This window comes from Eublepharis macularius, chromosome 5 (genome assembly GCF_028583425.1).
Source record: "Eublepharis macularius isolate TG4126 chromosome 5, MPM_Emac_v1.0, whole genome shotgun sequence".
NCBI lineage: Eukaryota > Metazoa > Chordata > Lepidosauria > Squamata > Eublepharidae > Eublepharis > Eublepharis macularius.
This window is the reverse complement of record NC_072794.1, coordinates 47660531-47678261: the sequence shown is the minus strand read 5'-3', so window position 1 is coordinate 47678261 and position 17731 is coordinate 47660531. Positions and strand designations below refer to the sequence as shown.

General features: G+C 41.8%; 1 protein-coding gene across 1 annotated transcript in view; it reads right to left on the bottom strand.

Annotated features, from left to right (window-relative positions):
- COL11A1 (collagen type XI alpha 1 chain) overlaps positions 1-17731 on the bottom strand; it is a 368205-nt gene that overhangs the window by 96899 nt on the left and 253575 nt on the right. Inside the window, exons 37-41 of the mRNA XM_054980352.1 lie at positions 16382-16435; positions 11161-11214; positions 8132-8239; positions 4444-4533; positions 2724-2777 (exon numbers count right to left, since the gene is read on the bottom strand). Coding sequence (XP_054836327.1) covers positions 2724-2777; positions 4444-4533; positions 8132-8239; positions 11161-11214; positions 16382-16435 — 360 coding nt within the window. The remainder of the gene's footprint in view (positions 1-2723; positions 2778-4443; positions 4534-8131; positions 8240-11160; positions 11215-16381; positions 16436-17731) is intronic.

Genomic DNA, 17731 nt, shown 5'->3' with positions numbered 1-17731 from the left:
TGGGTATACAGATCAAACAATGAAGAGCCAAATCACAAATGTCTCTGTTTTTCCAATTAAAATCATCATACCCTTCAGTTTTCCTTTTTGGGGAAAAATGTGTAAGTGCCTGCCCGCATCTTTTCTGCTGTTGGGGGAAAAAAGCAACTCTCTGAAAAAATATTCTATAGAAAAGGTTGCCGGTGTGGATGATGGCATCCATACATGCACTTTGTTCAACACAACCCGTTTCTGAAAAACTATGTAAAACTATCCAAGACACAATGATATGTATAGTTTGGCCCTCCAGTGTACACCTCACTAATTCAACATGTGGACAGGCTCTTAATAGGTAGAGCCAATGTTTCTGGCCATTCAAGACTGTCTCATTTCAAATGTGGCCCTCTTAAACATGAGTTGCTTACCACGAGGGGCAAAATAATGCCTCTTAGTGGGAGACACAACTGTTGATGCTTGCTTCTCTTTGGAGTTCACCGAAGAATGACAAATATTTTATAAAGACTGTAAAGTGTCTCCTGTCCTCAAAAAGTCACCCTCTACGTATTTTTGGATTAGAGGGTCCATTTTATTGTGCCAAGGTAAAGCAATCCCATATGTATGTGCCATCAAGTCACAAGCGACCTAAGACAACCCCAGCAAGGCAAGTGAGATGTAGTGACAACCTCAAGGCAAGTGAGATGTAGAGGTGGTTTACCGTTGCCTGCCTCTGCAGAGTCTTCCGAGGTGGACCCCTATCCAAGTACTAACTGTGCACTGCTTCTGAGATCTGATGAGATCGGGCTATACCATGCCACCTTCTTTCCCAATCTTGTTTTAGATATATATACCAATAATGAAAAAAACAATTTTTGCTCTCTCTCTCTCTGCATGCTCTTTTTCTTTCTCCATCACAGTCAATTGCATCCTTCAAATGTCCAAATCACAAACCGGTATGAGGGTTGGGGGCCTTGAGGGTGGGTCTTCAATATTAACATGGCATGACTGAAAACCATAGCAATGGATTAATGCTGCTTTGCTTTGATTAGGCATCCCACAGAGTGAAAATTAAATTTCATGGCAATTATATTCTCATCCCACAGAGGTTAGAGCTGGTTTGTTTTCAGAGTTTTTATTCGAAATGTGTATGTGTGAGATTTCAGAATCAGACAGAAGTGGCACCAAACAGAAAACAAACAATAAAACTTGGGGGTACTGGATTTCAAACCTGCATGTACTTTGTTTAGATTCAGAGGATAAAAGAACTAAAAGCCACACTCCTGTGTGAAGAGACTTCCACTATAATATACAACACCAGACTGTTGTTGAGGAGTCACGTGATAAGGTCAGCACAACATCTTCCCCTTCATGTGCCCATTTCTATTTTGGCAAAGTTATTTATAGGGGTATTCAAATTTGTGATCTCCCACCTGCAGTTAAAAGTAATTCAATCCAGCATGAGTTGCACCTTGTGATTTTTGCTGTATGCAGCTCAGCTTTCAGGTAAACTGCAAGGATTGAAGACAAAAATTCCATGCAATTCAGCTGTAGTGATTTCATGCCTTCCTTTCCTCATCCTGTATTATTTGGGTACAACTTGCTGACATGGTCTTACTTCACCTACTTGCACCTCCTGAGCCAGCAAAGGGGGGTCGGATGTCCTATAAACGACAGGGCTATAGGCTCAGTGGTACAGCATCTGCTTTGCACACAGAAGGTTTCAAGTTCAATGTCTGGCATCTCCTGTGAAAACTAAAGGCTTCTGCCTGAGACCCTGGAGAGCCACTGCCAGTCAGAGTAGACAATAGTGACCTTTACTGGACAAGGGCTGATTCAGCATAAGGCAGCCTCATAGGTTTGTGTGCATTCAGCAACAGAAAAACTAAGAGGTCAATGCTTGGAACATGTCATGCACTAACACAGACCTTTCCAGGAGCTAAGGCAGCTAACATGGTAAGCCGCTTTCCACACAGAAATATAGCTGCAGCAGAAAAAGATTCAACCTGATCTGGGCTGCAGTCCAGACACTCAGAGGGTAATGTGACTAACTGCCAGAGAATGCCAAGTTTTGTACAAATTGGCATTCAGCCTGCAACTTCAGTCAAACATAGCCAAGTGTTTGGCTTGGTGTCCTACTAACCAATCCTTACAGAGCTCAGTGGCAACCATATGACATATTTCCCGGACTGGAATTCAGCACAGGTTGAATTAATTGTCACGGCAGCCACATAATTAAGAGGTTTGTGGTTGAGCCTTTAGTGGGTGTACAAAGATCCCCTTGTTTTAAAAACTGAAAAATCAGTTATTTGTCAGCTATATTTCTAATATGATTTTGAATTTTGGATATAATCTACCTTCCCTGTGTTTCAGAAGGGAAGCAGAGATGAACAGAATTCCACAGTGCTCTTTACACCCTTTTTCCATTTCTTGCCACTAGAGGTTGTTTTTCCCCAGCCTTCTAATATCTACTGTAACAAGAAAAGGCCATTTGCCCCCTGTTGATAACAGCCGGTTTCAGATAGGCCAATCCATTCATGTTTATAGTCTGTGGCGTTTGTGGACTCATTAGTTCACATAATTACTAGGAAACAGCTATTGGTGGATCTGAATGATACACATTCGAATACTGTTCACAAGAGCACATATAAAAACGTGGAAGGAACAAAAAAACCCCTGTAATTGTTGGTACTAATATTTGTTTTTCATTAAAATCCCTTTTCTCCTTCAAGCATATTAATTGTACTTACAACTGGACCAGGGGGACCTTGTGGGCCTTCTCCTCCTTTCAGGCCAGCTGCACCCTGGGGAAAAAAACAAGCAAAAATTATCAATTTTTCATCAAACAGTGATGCTGCACAGGACTTTAAATATCTTTAAGGAAACTGCTCAACTGCTTTAAAAGCAACTGTATCCATAGAAGATGGATGTGTAAGATGTGCGTTATCAGACACTGGTTCTTCATTCCTTAGAGGCAAAACTTTTTTTTCAACTGAGGCTTTTATAAAACTTATTAATAGCGTACCATCCCTACCACTTGATTAGCACTTAACAGTTGAAACTAGACATTATACATACTGCTGCAAGCCAAATCTCTATCACCATGTTGGCATTGCCTCCTTTCTCGTAGCAGATTAATCAAGGGAAGTTCAGCCCCCTTTCCAGGGTGGGGCAGAACTTGACTGGGTGGGGCCCTGAGAGATACAAAACAACACTCTGCTTTGTGCTGCCATCTTGTAAAACCAGAGTAGGGTGAGTTATGGCCCATGAGCCACCAGTTGACCTTTAGCAGTTTACAACAACAGTGCCCTCTCCCCAAAATTTTGGTAACGGAAAACTAGAATCCCATTCTAGAAAAAGAATGGTGGATGGCTTTCTCCAGTCCACTCCTGACTTCTGCATTTACAGGCACACAACAAAAGGTTCTTCAAGCCTCTTTTCTTGATCGGTCACAGCTTGGGCTGGCCTGGTGTAATACAAAGAGGGAACTTGTAACTGAAAACAACTACCCAACCAAGAGACACGAAAGGGAGATACCCCCATACACAGCACAATGTCACTTTCTATAGCAACACTCTGCAAGCTACTTTCTCAATTTTTTTTTAAAGCAACTTGTGGCGTTTACAGTGCACCAGACTTTCACCACAGAAAACTTTTCCTGTTAAATTCCTCTTGCGCACATTTAGTCCACTCTTCCTCCAAAGAGCTCAGATTTATATAAATAGAAAAGGTAGCACCTTTAAGACTAGCCAACTTTACTGTAGCATAAGCTTTCGAGAATCACAGTTCTCTTCTTCAGATGAATCACAGTTCTCGAAAGCTTATGCTACAGTAAAGTTGGTTAGTCTTAACGGGGCTACTGGACTCTTTTCTGTTTTTGCTACTACAGACTAACACAGCTAACTCCTCCAGATTTATATAGTTCTCCTCTCCCCATCTGATCCTCACAATAAAGGAAAGTGCCTGGCCTGAAGTCACCAAATGAAGTGAGCTTTATAGCAATGTGGGTATTTGAAGCTGTCTCTCACCAGTCCTAATCAGACAACCTATCTTCTAGTCAACTCTGACTCTTTAATTCCCAACTACCCATGAAATAAAGTGGGTAGCCCAAGAGCTAATCATACCCATCAGTCATGCCTTACAGGGTTCCTATGTGGACAAAATGGAACATCCCAGTATCTGCCCTCCGAGCAACCTGAAGGAAGGGTGGGATTCAACTGAGTGCATGTCTGGCATCCTTAAGTAATCTTTGTGTACACATAAACGAACTCACTAAACGGCAGCTCAGTTCACCCAATAGAAATATGTGCCCTTCAAACTTGTCAACTGATGTTACAATAATAGAACCTGAATTGATTTTTGAACGGTAAAAAAAAAAAATCCATAGTGCAAGTGCCTGATTTTAATTTCACTGCTCTGCACGAGAATGGTTTCCATAACAGCTAAGGTGCTAAGGACTTAACACTCTACCTGAGCTCCTGGTAGTCCTCTTTCTCCTGGGAAACCTCGAAGTCCTGGTGGTCCATCTTTCCCAGAGACACCTTGAGGACCTGGATCCCCCTATGAAAACCAATAAAACCCAGTTTCAAAAACAAACAACAGGTAATTCAGCGGTGATGCACACTTCATTCTAATGTCAATTTTAATACAGATATTCTATATCCTCTTACAATACCCTTCTGAGGATGATGCCACATTTAAAAAGAGAACTTTTTTTTTAAAGCAATGTTCTATTTTATCTAACAGGTAAGGAGACATAATAAAGCACTGTATTACATTTCTTTTTGTTAATAAAGAATATTGGGTTAATGAACCCACTTTTAATTGCAGAAGTGGTTAGGTAAATCATTGCATTGCTTCAAATCAACCCAGTTTTGCAGAATGACTAATGTGGTTCTTTAGTAAGAGGTTCAGCTGACTCTAGATGGCTAGTTCTTGAGTATGGGTTTATACCTGACCCAGGAGAAAGTTAATTCAGCCACACACAAAAAAATCTTTTCTTTCTTATATCTCCATTTAGCATGTGGTAGGGTAGCTCCCCACCTTACCGAGTTAGAAAATCTGGCTATATGAAACCATGCCTCAATAACCTTGAGATTAGGCTATTGAAACGTTCTGCATTGGAATGCCCTTCAAGACAACTTGGAAACTTCAGCAAATACAGAATGCTGTACCTTACTATCTGTACCTTACACGCTGAAGGCTTGTTCTGTATATTCTCTGTTACTGTCCTGTTTCTAGCTGAAGCACTTTCAGAAGTTGCTTTCAAACTAGTAGCTTTTCTCTTCTTTTTTTCCTCATTGTTTCTAAGTTGTCAAGCTGGGCTTCCCTTTGCATACTAGATCCAGTGAAGGATCATATTTCTGCATGGAAGCACTTTTGTCACCTCAGAGATGGCAACATACCCTCCTCTTTTTTACGCATGCTGATTTATTGACACGGTGGCATAACGCAAGGGCAACCTGAAGATTCACCATTTCTAGACCAGAGGTTAAACTTTTAAACATTTTAACTCCTTCCCTTAACAAACAAACTCCTGTAGGCTTACTAGGGCCACTATTTAGGCAGGAGTGGAGAGGAGGATTCTCTTTTTTACTTATACACACACACACTCCTCCCGTCTCTCATTCAAAATCCCTAATCCCAGCTACAGGAAAGTCTTTCCTAGCCCCTTGGGCTAAAAATCAGTGTTCCTGTCTTACTCAAGTGGGATATAAATGAAGTAAATAAGTAAATGTAACGTGCTGATTGCTAATGGAGAGATCCCAACTGATTAGACAAAAGGAAATTAGTTTACAAAGCAGAATGGGGAAGCTCCATGCTTGTCTGTCTCTTTCATGCACATGTGGACACGTTTCTGATTCTCTGAGAGACCTGGAACTCTCAAAGTGCCTGGAAAGGAGGGAAGGGGAGTAACAGGGGCCCAAGGCAGATTACACAATTCTCCTCACCTTCGCTTTATCCTCGCAATAACCCTGTGAGGAAGGTTAGGCTTAGAGTGTCTGACTGGCCCAAGATGAGAATTCTACTGTAGGACAGGCCCTTCCTCCTACCTCATTTTGGTCGTCTCCTACAGTATTGATATGTTGCAAGGTTGAGGGTTTTTTAATGGTGGGTGCTGCCAGTGGAAACAGCAGCAGTTAAAAAAAAGGAGGTAGGAGGAAGTAGGGTGTGGATGTGGTTGGATGTGGGCAGGTTCTTTAAAAGCGCAGCAAACTGAACAGACTCCACAAAAACCGCTTCAGGTGTGTTCCTTCCAGAAACACTGGTGTAAAGGTGGTTGGAAAAAACATGAAGAAAACTTGACTGGAAACCAGCACAGAATGACTGGCACACAATGCTGTGTGTAAGGCTGAGAAAAACCAATGTTAAGAAGCCAAATTGGAGCAGAAGGTTAAGTCTATACAGAAATGGCCAGAGTGAGCATATTAGACCTATTTTACAGTCACTCCAATGGTTACCAAAGTTTCCTGATCCAATTCAAGGTGCTATTATAAAGTCTTTTTACAAATCACAAGGACCATTTTACCAATAAGCTCTGAGGCAACAAATTTGCTCATCTGAGCAAGACCTTCTTGAAGGTGTTACCCTGAAAATGGGTAAGATCTGCAGCTGCCCATGCCGAAGCATTCTCTGATATGGGTCCCACTTGGTTGGAACAGCCTGTCTGCTGAGGTTAGGAATGCTCCCACACTGGCTGTTTCCACACACTGTTAAAGAGACAGCCCAGTCACTGAACTCTGGCATATTTTTTCACTCACTCCATACGTCTCCGATTTCAAAGCAGAAGCAGGCAGTTTGGCTTCCGTTTTTTCGGCGTCTTTTCTCAGAATGGAATTTTCCACACTTTCCTGTGCCAGATAAAAGACGCTGAAAAACCGAAAGCCAAACTGCCTCCTTCTGCTTTGAAATCGGAGATGTATGGAGTGAATGGGAAAAAAACCGCCAGAGTTCAGTGACTGGGCATCTCTTTAACAGCAGTGGAAATGGTCACTAATATTGCTCTGTGGAATGTGCAAAACAGATCTTTTCAGGAGGGTATTTCTATAAAGTGGATATTGTTGTAGTTTCAAATGTTTGTTGACAAACATTTGAAACTACAGTTTTTATTGCATCTGTTGCTGGCTTTTAATTTTTTATATTCCACCTTGAGTCATTAGGAGAAAGGTGGGCTATAAATGCAACAAGTACAGAAATAAAAATTTTACACTTAAATGGAGGGTTTACTCTCAAGCTACAATGCACAATGTTCCATCTTGTCCAGTATTTTTTTTTAAAAAATCTGGTTTAAATTATAACTTCATGGTTGCACTACAGACTAATGATTTTCTGTTGCCATTCTGAACCAATTTCCATACTTAAGAGGTATTTGGATACATTTGCTCATTTTCCTTCGGCTAGTTTATGTTCAAAATCTTGTTGCTGTTGAAGTTTTGAGACCTTTAGAGCTTTGGCTCAATGTGTCTTGGTGGTAAAAAGTGCCTTCAAGTCATAGCTGATTTATGGCGACCTCCTGCTGAGGTTTTCAAAGCAAGAGACTAACAGAGGTGGTTTGCCATTGCCTGCCTCTGCAATCTGGTCCTCAATGGAGGTCTCCCATCCAATTACTAATCAAGGTCAACCATGCTTAGCTTCTGAGATCTGACAAGATTGGGCTTGCCTGGGCTATGCAGATTAGGACCAATGTGTCTTATGAAGCATCTTTTCCCCCTTTGAACCTCCTAATATTTTGAGATCTGAGAGACACCTTGTTCTGACTACGATTGCTCTGCAAAGAAAGATCTGCAGGTGCATATAGGAGAACTGTTGCCAAATATTATCTGAAAAAAGAAGCCATCACTTTGACAGAAAACAATTTTAACAGGATTTTTGTAAGGCTACCAAACTATTTGGTCCCACTGTTTAATTTTCTATGTATATGTTTTAATGTTAATTGCTTTGAATTCATCCATTTGGACAGGAAAAACAGAATATACATAAAAACAGAATAATAAACCCACACTTTGCATTAACTGATAAAAAACCCATACAATATCTGTGTAGCTGTAACAAACTGCCATCATACTGGAAAAATACCCACACATTCTGCACATTTTATGTCTCAGGACAGTACAGATTTTCATGCATCCAGTAAAATTAAACACACTCACACTCATACCTTAGCACCTTCTTTCCCAGCAGCACCTGGAAGGCCTTGTTCACCTGGAGGGCCTGGAGGACCAGGGTGACCTCTTTCACCAATTGGGCCAGTTTCTCCAGTGGGACCCTAAAACAAAAAAGCACAACATCATCAATCACTTATGGCACTGGATACACCACAATACCACCAAGACATGCAACCTCACTTCCAGGGATAATGTCCTTAAAAAATTGCCTTGCCAAATTTAAAATTATACTAATGTCCTCCAAGTATTTAAGATCTCCAAACACAATTGTACCAAAACAGAATTCTCCTCACTTGCACTCCTCCAAGGACAGGTTGCATTAGCTCCACGCATACTAGAAGGGGCAGCTGAAAAGGGGTTGGGAAGAAGGAATAGCTGGGCTAGCATACTTTTCCCAAGCCTCTCCTCAGTCAGTAGGTAAACCCCATCTTATTATAAAGAAGCCCACTTGCCAGTATTCGGGAGGCAGAAAATGGTCGAAGCCTTTCCTAAGCCCTGGGCTTAGATATAATTTTGGTAGGAAAAGCTTACATACTCAGGATCTAGTTTTCTGCATACCACCTTTAGTATGCTGCTCATTGTTTGGCTCAGCAGATGCCCTGGTACATGGCATGATATATGATGTTGTCATTGATATAGTGGCATGTATACTGCCTCTCTATTGAGCAAAGTCTGAAGCCTTTATTTAGCTTAAGGAGCCTTCCTCCAAATTAATTACTCTTCTTCCAACAGAAGAACTTCCTTTCATCTAAGGCAGATTACATGCCAGTCTTGACATAAAGGAAGAGTGAGGCCTGGACCCACACTTTCTAACCAAGGAAGAACTCTTTGAAGTGGTTAACTAGTCTGGCTTAGTTGTACTTGGATGTACAATTGTTTCTGATGTGGCAAATCCTGGCCGTTTTCACATGCCCCCGTCAGAAATTGTGCCATTAAACGGGATCATGACAGGAAATCACACTAGGAAGACACTTCGTGTCGTGAGTTTTGAGCGATTTTCCGGATGTTACAAGATTGTGAAAACGGCCCCTATTTATTTAACTTACTGCCATTGCCTATGCAATTGGAAGCAAAGAGAAGCCGAATAACCCAATACGTTAAACTTACTTTTTGGTGGTAAGTAGCTATTTTAAATGAATACAGAGCAAATGTAACAAAGCATTTCACTGTTATGCTTTTCTACAATTACTCCCCCGCCCAAGGATAAACAGCAAACAGCCATATCAGAAACCTCAAAATAGAACGATAACGGTGCTCTTGGTACAAATTAATGCCCGAGTTCTTTGTAAGTTTGAATGTGTAATTGTGGAATTCAGATTCTTCCCTGGAGACAGCAGACATGTACTTAAAAAGCACAAACAGAAAAACAACAACACCAATACCTTATATGGCAATAGAAGTAGAGAATATCAGTCTTGGGTATATAAACGAGCTAGGATTTCATTTATCTTTACCCACAGAAGCACAGCATGCTCATATTGGAAATTAAACAAAGCTTAGTCAATGGAAGCAGAGACGAAAACAAAGGGTAATTCAGATAAGATTCATACTCAGAAAGACCCCTGCTATTTTTGCTTCATTGGAGTTCTGGAAGAAATGAAAACTTATTCAGAAGCCTTCTGTAGCTAAACTAGAAAGCAAAGAACTTTAAAAAGACCTGACATTCTATAAAGATTTAATAAAATGTTTTCTAAAATAAACTGTATCTTGTCTTCCATCCTTTATGATTCCTTAAAAATACCCTATTCTCAGAACAAGGAGAGAAGGCAAATGGAATGGCCTGTCAGATTTCCAAGATACTTTTCACCTTACCGTAATATCTCAGAGACTTTGATTGTAAAGGTTCTCCTGAAACATCTCTCCAACCTAATTTCTTTTTGCTGATATTTAAGCAGAGATTTGATCCACTAATTTCAAATTTAAGTGAAATCAGTTGAATTTCTAATAGGTGCGTGAGTTACATTTCAGGGGTCCTAGTTAATCTTTAACTGTGTTATATCCAAATGAATACTATATATACACATTTGATACACAATACCAAAGAACAACTGAATTTTTTGCTTGGTACGTCTGTTTGGCGTGGATCTAAGTGAAAGATGTGGAACTGAACTTAAAAAAACCTCACTAGGCTTAATGGAAACTCATTTTGTATCCTACAAAAACATAAAGCTAGAAGGGATTCCCAAGGGTCATCTCGTCAAACCTGTTGCACAATGAAGGGAATTCCCTCAGATTTTTAAATTTTTCACTCAAATTTCCTCAGATTCCTTGGATTTTTCACCCAAGTAGGCATCTTCAAATCTTCCACAGGTAAAATTTGGTGGCAACTTTCACCCCCACTCTTATCAATCAGGGCCACTTGAGAACAAAACAGACATTTCAGCAACCTTAGAGGATTCCCCTATGGTTGCAGAAAAATCTGAAACCTGAAAAAAATGGGGAGGAGGGGGTTAAATGCACCCTCAAAACACTTACCTGAAGTTTGCACATACACAGATCTCCACTAGGCGAGCAGAGTAACAGAGGCCTAGGCGGTCTAGCAACGATGCCCCAGGCTCAGCCTCAGCAGCAACGAGCCAACCTGAGGCCAGCAAGGAGGCAGTGAGCTGCCTGAAACCCAGTAGCTTTGAGCCCAGGTACACTGGCAGCAAGCTACCATGCACCTGGATGTGGCAGCAATGACCTAACTGAGCACCACTCAGGAGCCCGCAGGAAGCTGGCAAACAAGGGAAGAAAGATGGTGTGTTTCCTACAACCTCCCTGGCCATTCTCACATCCTCCCTTGTTTAATGTAAATACCACCCAAACAGCATGGCATATACCTGTCATATATCAGTATGGACAAATAAGGATGCTATGACCTTCATGGCAGGCAGAAACATGTTGGCCGACTGACACACTGAAAGAATCTTCTGATGTGTAAAGGTGTACCTTGGGTCAACTTGTATGAGATTGACAGGAACAGCCATACCAAAAGTTCTTCCCACTTTCTACAGAAGTAAAGTTAGATGAAACAATGTACCTGAGGTCCAACAACTCCACCAGGGCCAGGTGGGCCAGTTTTGCCTTGGAATCCCTGAAGGGGGAAAAGATTAACATTATCATATCGTACTTTTGCATATTTCACAGACTTCTGCATTACTATTGAAGATGCGACAAGCAAAAAATACCATGTCAAGGGATTCATCTTCAACCAAGATTTAAGAGCTGCTGTTTCTATTATAAGTATGCACACTTAAATGTAAAATATTGAAGACTCTTTCAGAGATCTGTCATTTCCAGTCATTCGGAGGTTAGCTCATCTAGCAGTCTGGTTCAAAGTGGCAGTTAGTTTCACAGATCACATTTTGTGAAACAGACTGGATGACTCTGACTGCATAAATGATTCTGCTCAGGGCTTAGCTCAAATATATGTTGCAGACATGCAGGCAGATGTGTTAAAAGCAGACAGAGCAACACAGAAATATATGAAAATCAGCTAGGAAAAGCAGACAAATCTTTACCTAAAGGAGTGGAAGGAAAAGTGGATAGGAAAGTGACAAAGATGAGAGTGGTGGTGAAGGAACAAGAGACCAAGATGCATGGGAGTTTCCCTTTTGTCAAGTGGACTAGGAACTTTGATTAAATGCTTCTACGGCTCTTAGGCACAGATGGGAGTAGCCCCTTGAGAAAATCCATTGGTCTCGTCAAAATTCTGTAATCTTCATCATCATCTCTCAGATACTTCACCTCAATGTTGCCTTGATACTTTGTTTCAGGTAAAGTTTAATTCAACTGTAATGTTGAGATATTTGATATTAAAACGGTTGGAGACACCACTAGAAGAGGGACTCTATAGAGTTGTGGCAGCTCATCTATTTGAAAGAAAGAATTTGGCAATGCTGAATATAAAAAAGGAGTCTGTACATGTTAGGTTTAGCGGTTAAGAGTGGTAGGACTCTAATCTGGAGAACCAGTCCTCACTTTTCCACTTGAAGCCAGCTGGGTGACCTTGGTCAGTCACAGTTCTTTTAGGGTTCTCTCAGCCCCACCTACCTCACTGGGTGTCTGTTTGTGGGGCTAATAATGACATTGACTTTGTAAACTGCTCTGAGTGTGGCATTAAGTAGTCCTGGAGAATGGTATATACGCACAAGGTTGTTGTTGCTGACTTTATTACGTGTGTGTACACAAGTATTCCTTAAGGCATGCTCTTCCGAGTACCTATCCAAGGTCTTACTAGTCATTTTCAGGGTTACCATGTCCAAGAGGCTCCTGCACACTGTGTCCAACGGTCATGTGGAGACTGCTTTTATGAAACTGCCCTGTTTTCTTCTCAGAGCAGAAGCAACAGGTTAGACCTGAGAACCACTGTCACCGCCCAAAAGGTAAAACATGGCAGGAAGAGACGGTACAATTGGGGGGGGGGCAACATGCAGGAGAGAACCATCCTTCCCAAATGCAATGGACTTTCCCTAACCCTTTTCCCTAACCCCCACATTTAGTGGGAGAAAGTGGAAGAGATGGGGCATTACAGGAGAAAAGTGGGGAGTTGTGAAAAAGTTAAGCATCCTCTCCAGCTCTGGATTACTAAAAAGTAAGACCTCCTTCTATTGCTTTTCCATTTTTGATGCTGAAGTCTAGCTGTGTCCTAGAGTTGGGAAGTATGCAACATAAGGTTAATTGGGGTTTCCCTTAGTATATAGGGCAGTGATAGAGAACCTTTTTGAGCCCAAGTGCCCAAACTGCAACACAAAACCAATGTATTTATTTCAAAGTGCCAGCACTGCAATTAAACCTGAATACTGCAGTTTTAGCTAAGAAAAAACAACTCATACAGTTGTCCCAACTAATTAACATCTCTCTCTCTCTCTCTCTCTCTCACTCACTCACTCACTCACTCACTCACTCACTCACTCACTCACTCACTCGCCACGACTGAAAGTAAAGCAAGTTAAATCAAAGAAGTTTGCCCTTCTTTAGACCAGCAGTCCTGCTTGCAAGCACTCTCTCTCTCTCTCTCTCTCTCTCTCTCTCTCTCTCTCTCTCTCTCTCCCTCTCTCACTCAGGAGCCACGAATGAAAGTAAAGCAAGTTAAATCAAAGCAGTTTGCCCTTCTTTAGACCAGCAGCCCTGCTTGCAAACACACTCTCTCTCTCCCTCTCTCTCTCACTCACTCAAGAGCCACGACTGAAAGTAAAGCAAGTTAAATCAAAGCAGTTTGCCCTTCTTTAGACCAGCAGCCCTGCTTGCAAACACACTCTCTCTCTCCCTCTCTTTCTCACTCGCTCAAGAGCCACGACTGAAAGTAAAGCAAGTTAAATCAAAGCAGCTTACTCTTCTTTACAAAGCCAGCCCCAGCAGCCTCGCTGCTGCCTCCGCTTCCTGCTGCTAAAGAGATGGGCAGCAGGGAGGCAGCCTTGAGGAAAAGGAATCATGTGGGCATGGCCAAAACCCATGTGATCTCTGCTCAGAGCTACTGGAACGCCGTTGCCGGCGTTCCCCCTCCAAATGAGCCCTGGACCTAGCAATCGGTGACTTGGCTCGCATGCCCACAGAGAGGGCTCTGTGTGCCAGCTGTGGCACACGTGCCATAGGTTCGCCATTGCTGATATAGGGGGTGGGTGTACAGCAATGTGAAATGGAAATAAATGTGTAGTTTTCAGTGTGTTCTTTTGAACCTTGTGGAGCTTTGGATGAAGCCTACCATTTCTTGAAGCACTCCTACTCTGCTTCATGTTATTTTTGTAATAGGTGGTCTCCGACCCTATCCAGACATGCTTAAGTCTGTGTACCTTCAGCAATATAACTTCAGGATGAGTTTTCAGACTATTCTCCAGACCATTTTTTCTACTGTTGTCTCTCACCGCTGTTACCAATCTGCATAAAGATGGCAGAGTAGCTCCCAGTTAGTTATTGATGTGTGCTCATTGCCAGATGCCCTTGTTTTCCCATCAGCTAATAACAATCACACTGGAAAAGAAGTTGAGGAAATCTTTGGAGAATATCTATGATTTTTTTGCAGAAAAATCATAGATATTTCAGGACCTAATCAATTTTGTGTGTGTGTGTGTGTGTTTGTGTGTGTGTGAGTGTGTGTGAGAGAGAGAGAGAGAGAGAGAGACAGAGACAGAGAAAGCATAACTTAAAAGCTGGAAGCAGACAATAGGGTTTCTTTTCCTCTCAAATAGCTGAAGGGGTGTGTTCATAGCACATGGTGCATACAGTCATCATTACTGTTCACATATTTTATAAAAGGTTTGTAATGCTTAAATCAAAAAGTAACACACATACAAGTTTTTTTTTCCTGATCAAAGCCAATATATGAAATATGTAGAATTAAGCACAGAACTGGTACAAATGATGTAACCACCATGGACATGCATGGTTCATCAGATATGACAGTGTGAATCAGAAAAAATAAGTGTGAGAAATGTACATCATAGAAAACGGTGACTGTATTGTGATTGTATTGTACCACCCTCTTTTTGAACCTCCATCTCTCCCCCAGCAAACAATCCCCCACACCTAGCTGTAGGTTCACAGTCTTTTCTTTGCCAGTATCAAATCTAGAAAATATGCAGAATTAAGTATAGAGGTTGTGTGAATGATGGAACCATTTGGAACAAGAGTCAGTTTGATATAGTGGTTAATCTGGAGAGCTGAGTTTTATTCCCCACTCCTCTGCTTCAAGCAGCTGGGCGACCTTGGATCAGTCACAGCTCTCTCAGACCTCTCTCAGCTCCACCTGCCTTACAGGGTGATTGTTGTGAGGATAATGACACACTTTGTAAACCGCTCTGAGTGGGTGTTAAGGTATCCTGAACGGCTGTATATAAATCAAATGGGATGATGATGATCCCACACTGCAAGCGTGTATTTATGAATAATCAGCTACATTTAAACATGTAAGTTATTCCACTGATTACAAAGAGCTTGATCTAGCAAGCCACTAGGACTAGGGCAAAGATTGTGAATCTTTCCTGCTTTCCACTCTCCCCTCAAAAAGGGGAAGAGTGTTTACAAAAGAAACAGGAAACATTTTCTATGGGAAGACCTGGCCTCTGGAATTCCAATTGTTCCCAGGGAGTTTCCTTTCACTCTATCACTACTCCTGGCCTCCCTGAAATTTGAAACAATCCCAAAATTCTATCAACAATCCCTACAAATTCCTTGAATTTCAGGACTTCGGGGGGTAATTTTGGATGCTCCTGAGCTAATCCCAAACAGACAATTTTGGATATATTTTTGGATTGGGAATATTCGAAGAATGAACACCCTGAGTTTTAAGTATCCAAGCCAATATGAGATTATAGTTGCCTTGATTTAAAATGTTTCTTAGAGAAAATGAGGTCCATATCTATTAGACAAGTGGTTCTGCAGGTCTATAATAATTGAGCAAATCCATTATTCTTCTCTGAAGTACATCGCCAATTAAATTTTTTATAATTGCATAACAGAATCACCAAATTTGCCTTTTGATGTATGATAACTACATGGTATATAACATGGAAACACATAGGCTACTGTTTCTAGGCAGGGGAATCATATCAAATCCTTTTTGAATGAAATACTAACTTTCCAACAGAATATTTATACCAAAATGAATTGTAGGCATTCCTTTTCTCTAAGCAGGACACTAAGGGCTAATTCACACATGAATGTGATCGCCACTCTTTACCATGCAGTGATTCATTAAATGACATAATGGCCATTAGTTTAGACTGATGGCTTCAAGAAGAAGAGTCAAATTAATGAAAGATAGGCCTATCAATACCTCTTAGCCTTCACAGAAAAATTGCATTACCAAATTCAGCAGAAGTTTGCCTCTGATAGTGGAGGCTGGAGAGACAAAAATTATGGGTGCTCCCCCAATTCATTCCCTGCTTAAAAGCAGGATTGGAAATTGGGAGAAACAGAACACTAAACTAGCTGGACATGGGCCTGATAGGGTAATGCAATTCTCATGTCCACAACTGCTCCCATTGAGAAGCACTGCTTGAAACAATTTCAGAAATCCTGTGGCTCCTTCATCTCAGCACTCGAGTATTCAAGCCATCAACAAGAGAGCATGCATGTGTGAAATTGCAGAGAACACAAAGATTAATGATAATTTAGGTGCTAAGAAGGTCTTCAAAAAGCCCAAGTAAGCCCAATACATTGGGCGTAAGTTCATTCTCCCAGTTCATTAACCTGAGAATAATGCTCCAATAATGCTAAATATATCCCAACAAAAATATCATATATATGAAGAATATACTTACAGTTTCACCTCGCTGTCCTGGATGTCCAGGCAAACCATCCTTGCCGGGAGGACCCTACAAAACGAAGCAAAAAAAATGGTCTTGCAGACTTTGCTGGTTTTGAAAAGTGGATGCTGTCATGCCTAGCAATCTCAGGTATGCCCCAACTCAAGCTTTCTTTCATCTGTACTGCATCTGCTACGGCTGCCGATTGTCCATACTCTGAAAGCTGTTTGTGTGTTGATGGCTGAGATGATTAGTTGATTATAATCTCTGAATTGGCATTTATCACTAGAAGTCTTAAGAAACATGCTTTCGTCATAGTGTGAGGGGTTAAGTTTGAACTGGAAAACCCAGAGATGAAACGGGGTTTTTTTGAGACAATACAGTGGTACAGGAAGCAACTTGACAGGGTTGTAGTGATTCTCTTTAGAAATCAGGCATGGGATCAGCTGTTTTGCTGCCTGCTACAGGAGTTGCTTTTTCCAACATGATCTTCTCAACTATTGTAAATGAAACAAATATTATCAGGTCTGTTTAAATTTGTGACATGCTCTCTCATCCAAAGGACTCTAACTCCTATAACAGAACCCCAAGTTTCTTTGGTATTTGTGGCTGCAGGGCATGTTATGAGACTTGGATCTGGTTAAAGAAGACAGACGTGTTCTTGGAATAAAAACAGGTCACAACTTTTTGATTACAGCAGTTGGAACACTGGCATGTTATAGGCCATGGATCCAAACCATCAGACAACCCAACTGCTATCTGATGGCACGCCACCTGAGCCTGCCTACTGGGCACTGAACCATGGGATGGCAGGTGATGTCAATCCCCCAGGCACTACCTCAGTGGTTCTCTGCCACTCAGGGGTGAATCTGGATGATACCCCTGAACTAGGAACATCCCTGTTTGCCCCAGACCCCTCTAACTATGGGCGAGACAGCCAGCCAGCATGGTCTCACCCCCAATGGATCTGTCCCAATGCCTGCAAACCACCACAAGAGGCGGAACATCATGCCCAGCTCCCACCAATGCTCCAACAGCTGTACTCCCAAAGTTAGAGCCTCCCTTCCACAGCAGGGGACCTCTGGCTTCCAAGACAGGCTGGTCATAAATTATCTGCCATCCCGGGAGACTCCTACTCAGTCCACCCAGTGATCCCTGCTCTGTGCCCAGAGGAAGGAGGGGAAAAATCCTGATCCCTAGTCAACTTGGCGAGAGGGGAAAAATTCTTTTCTGACTCTTGGAACTGGTGGTCAGCATACCCTGGACACTAGCAAAAGAACCATATGGGCCAAATGCCACTGGTAGAAGTCCTTCCACAACATCTGGCATCATCCATGCTCATCTCATGGGCCACCCACCAGGGCC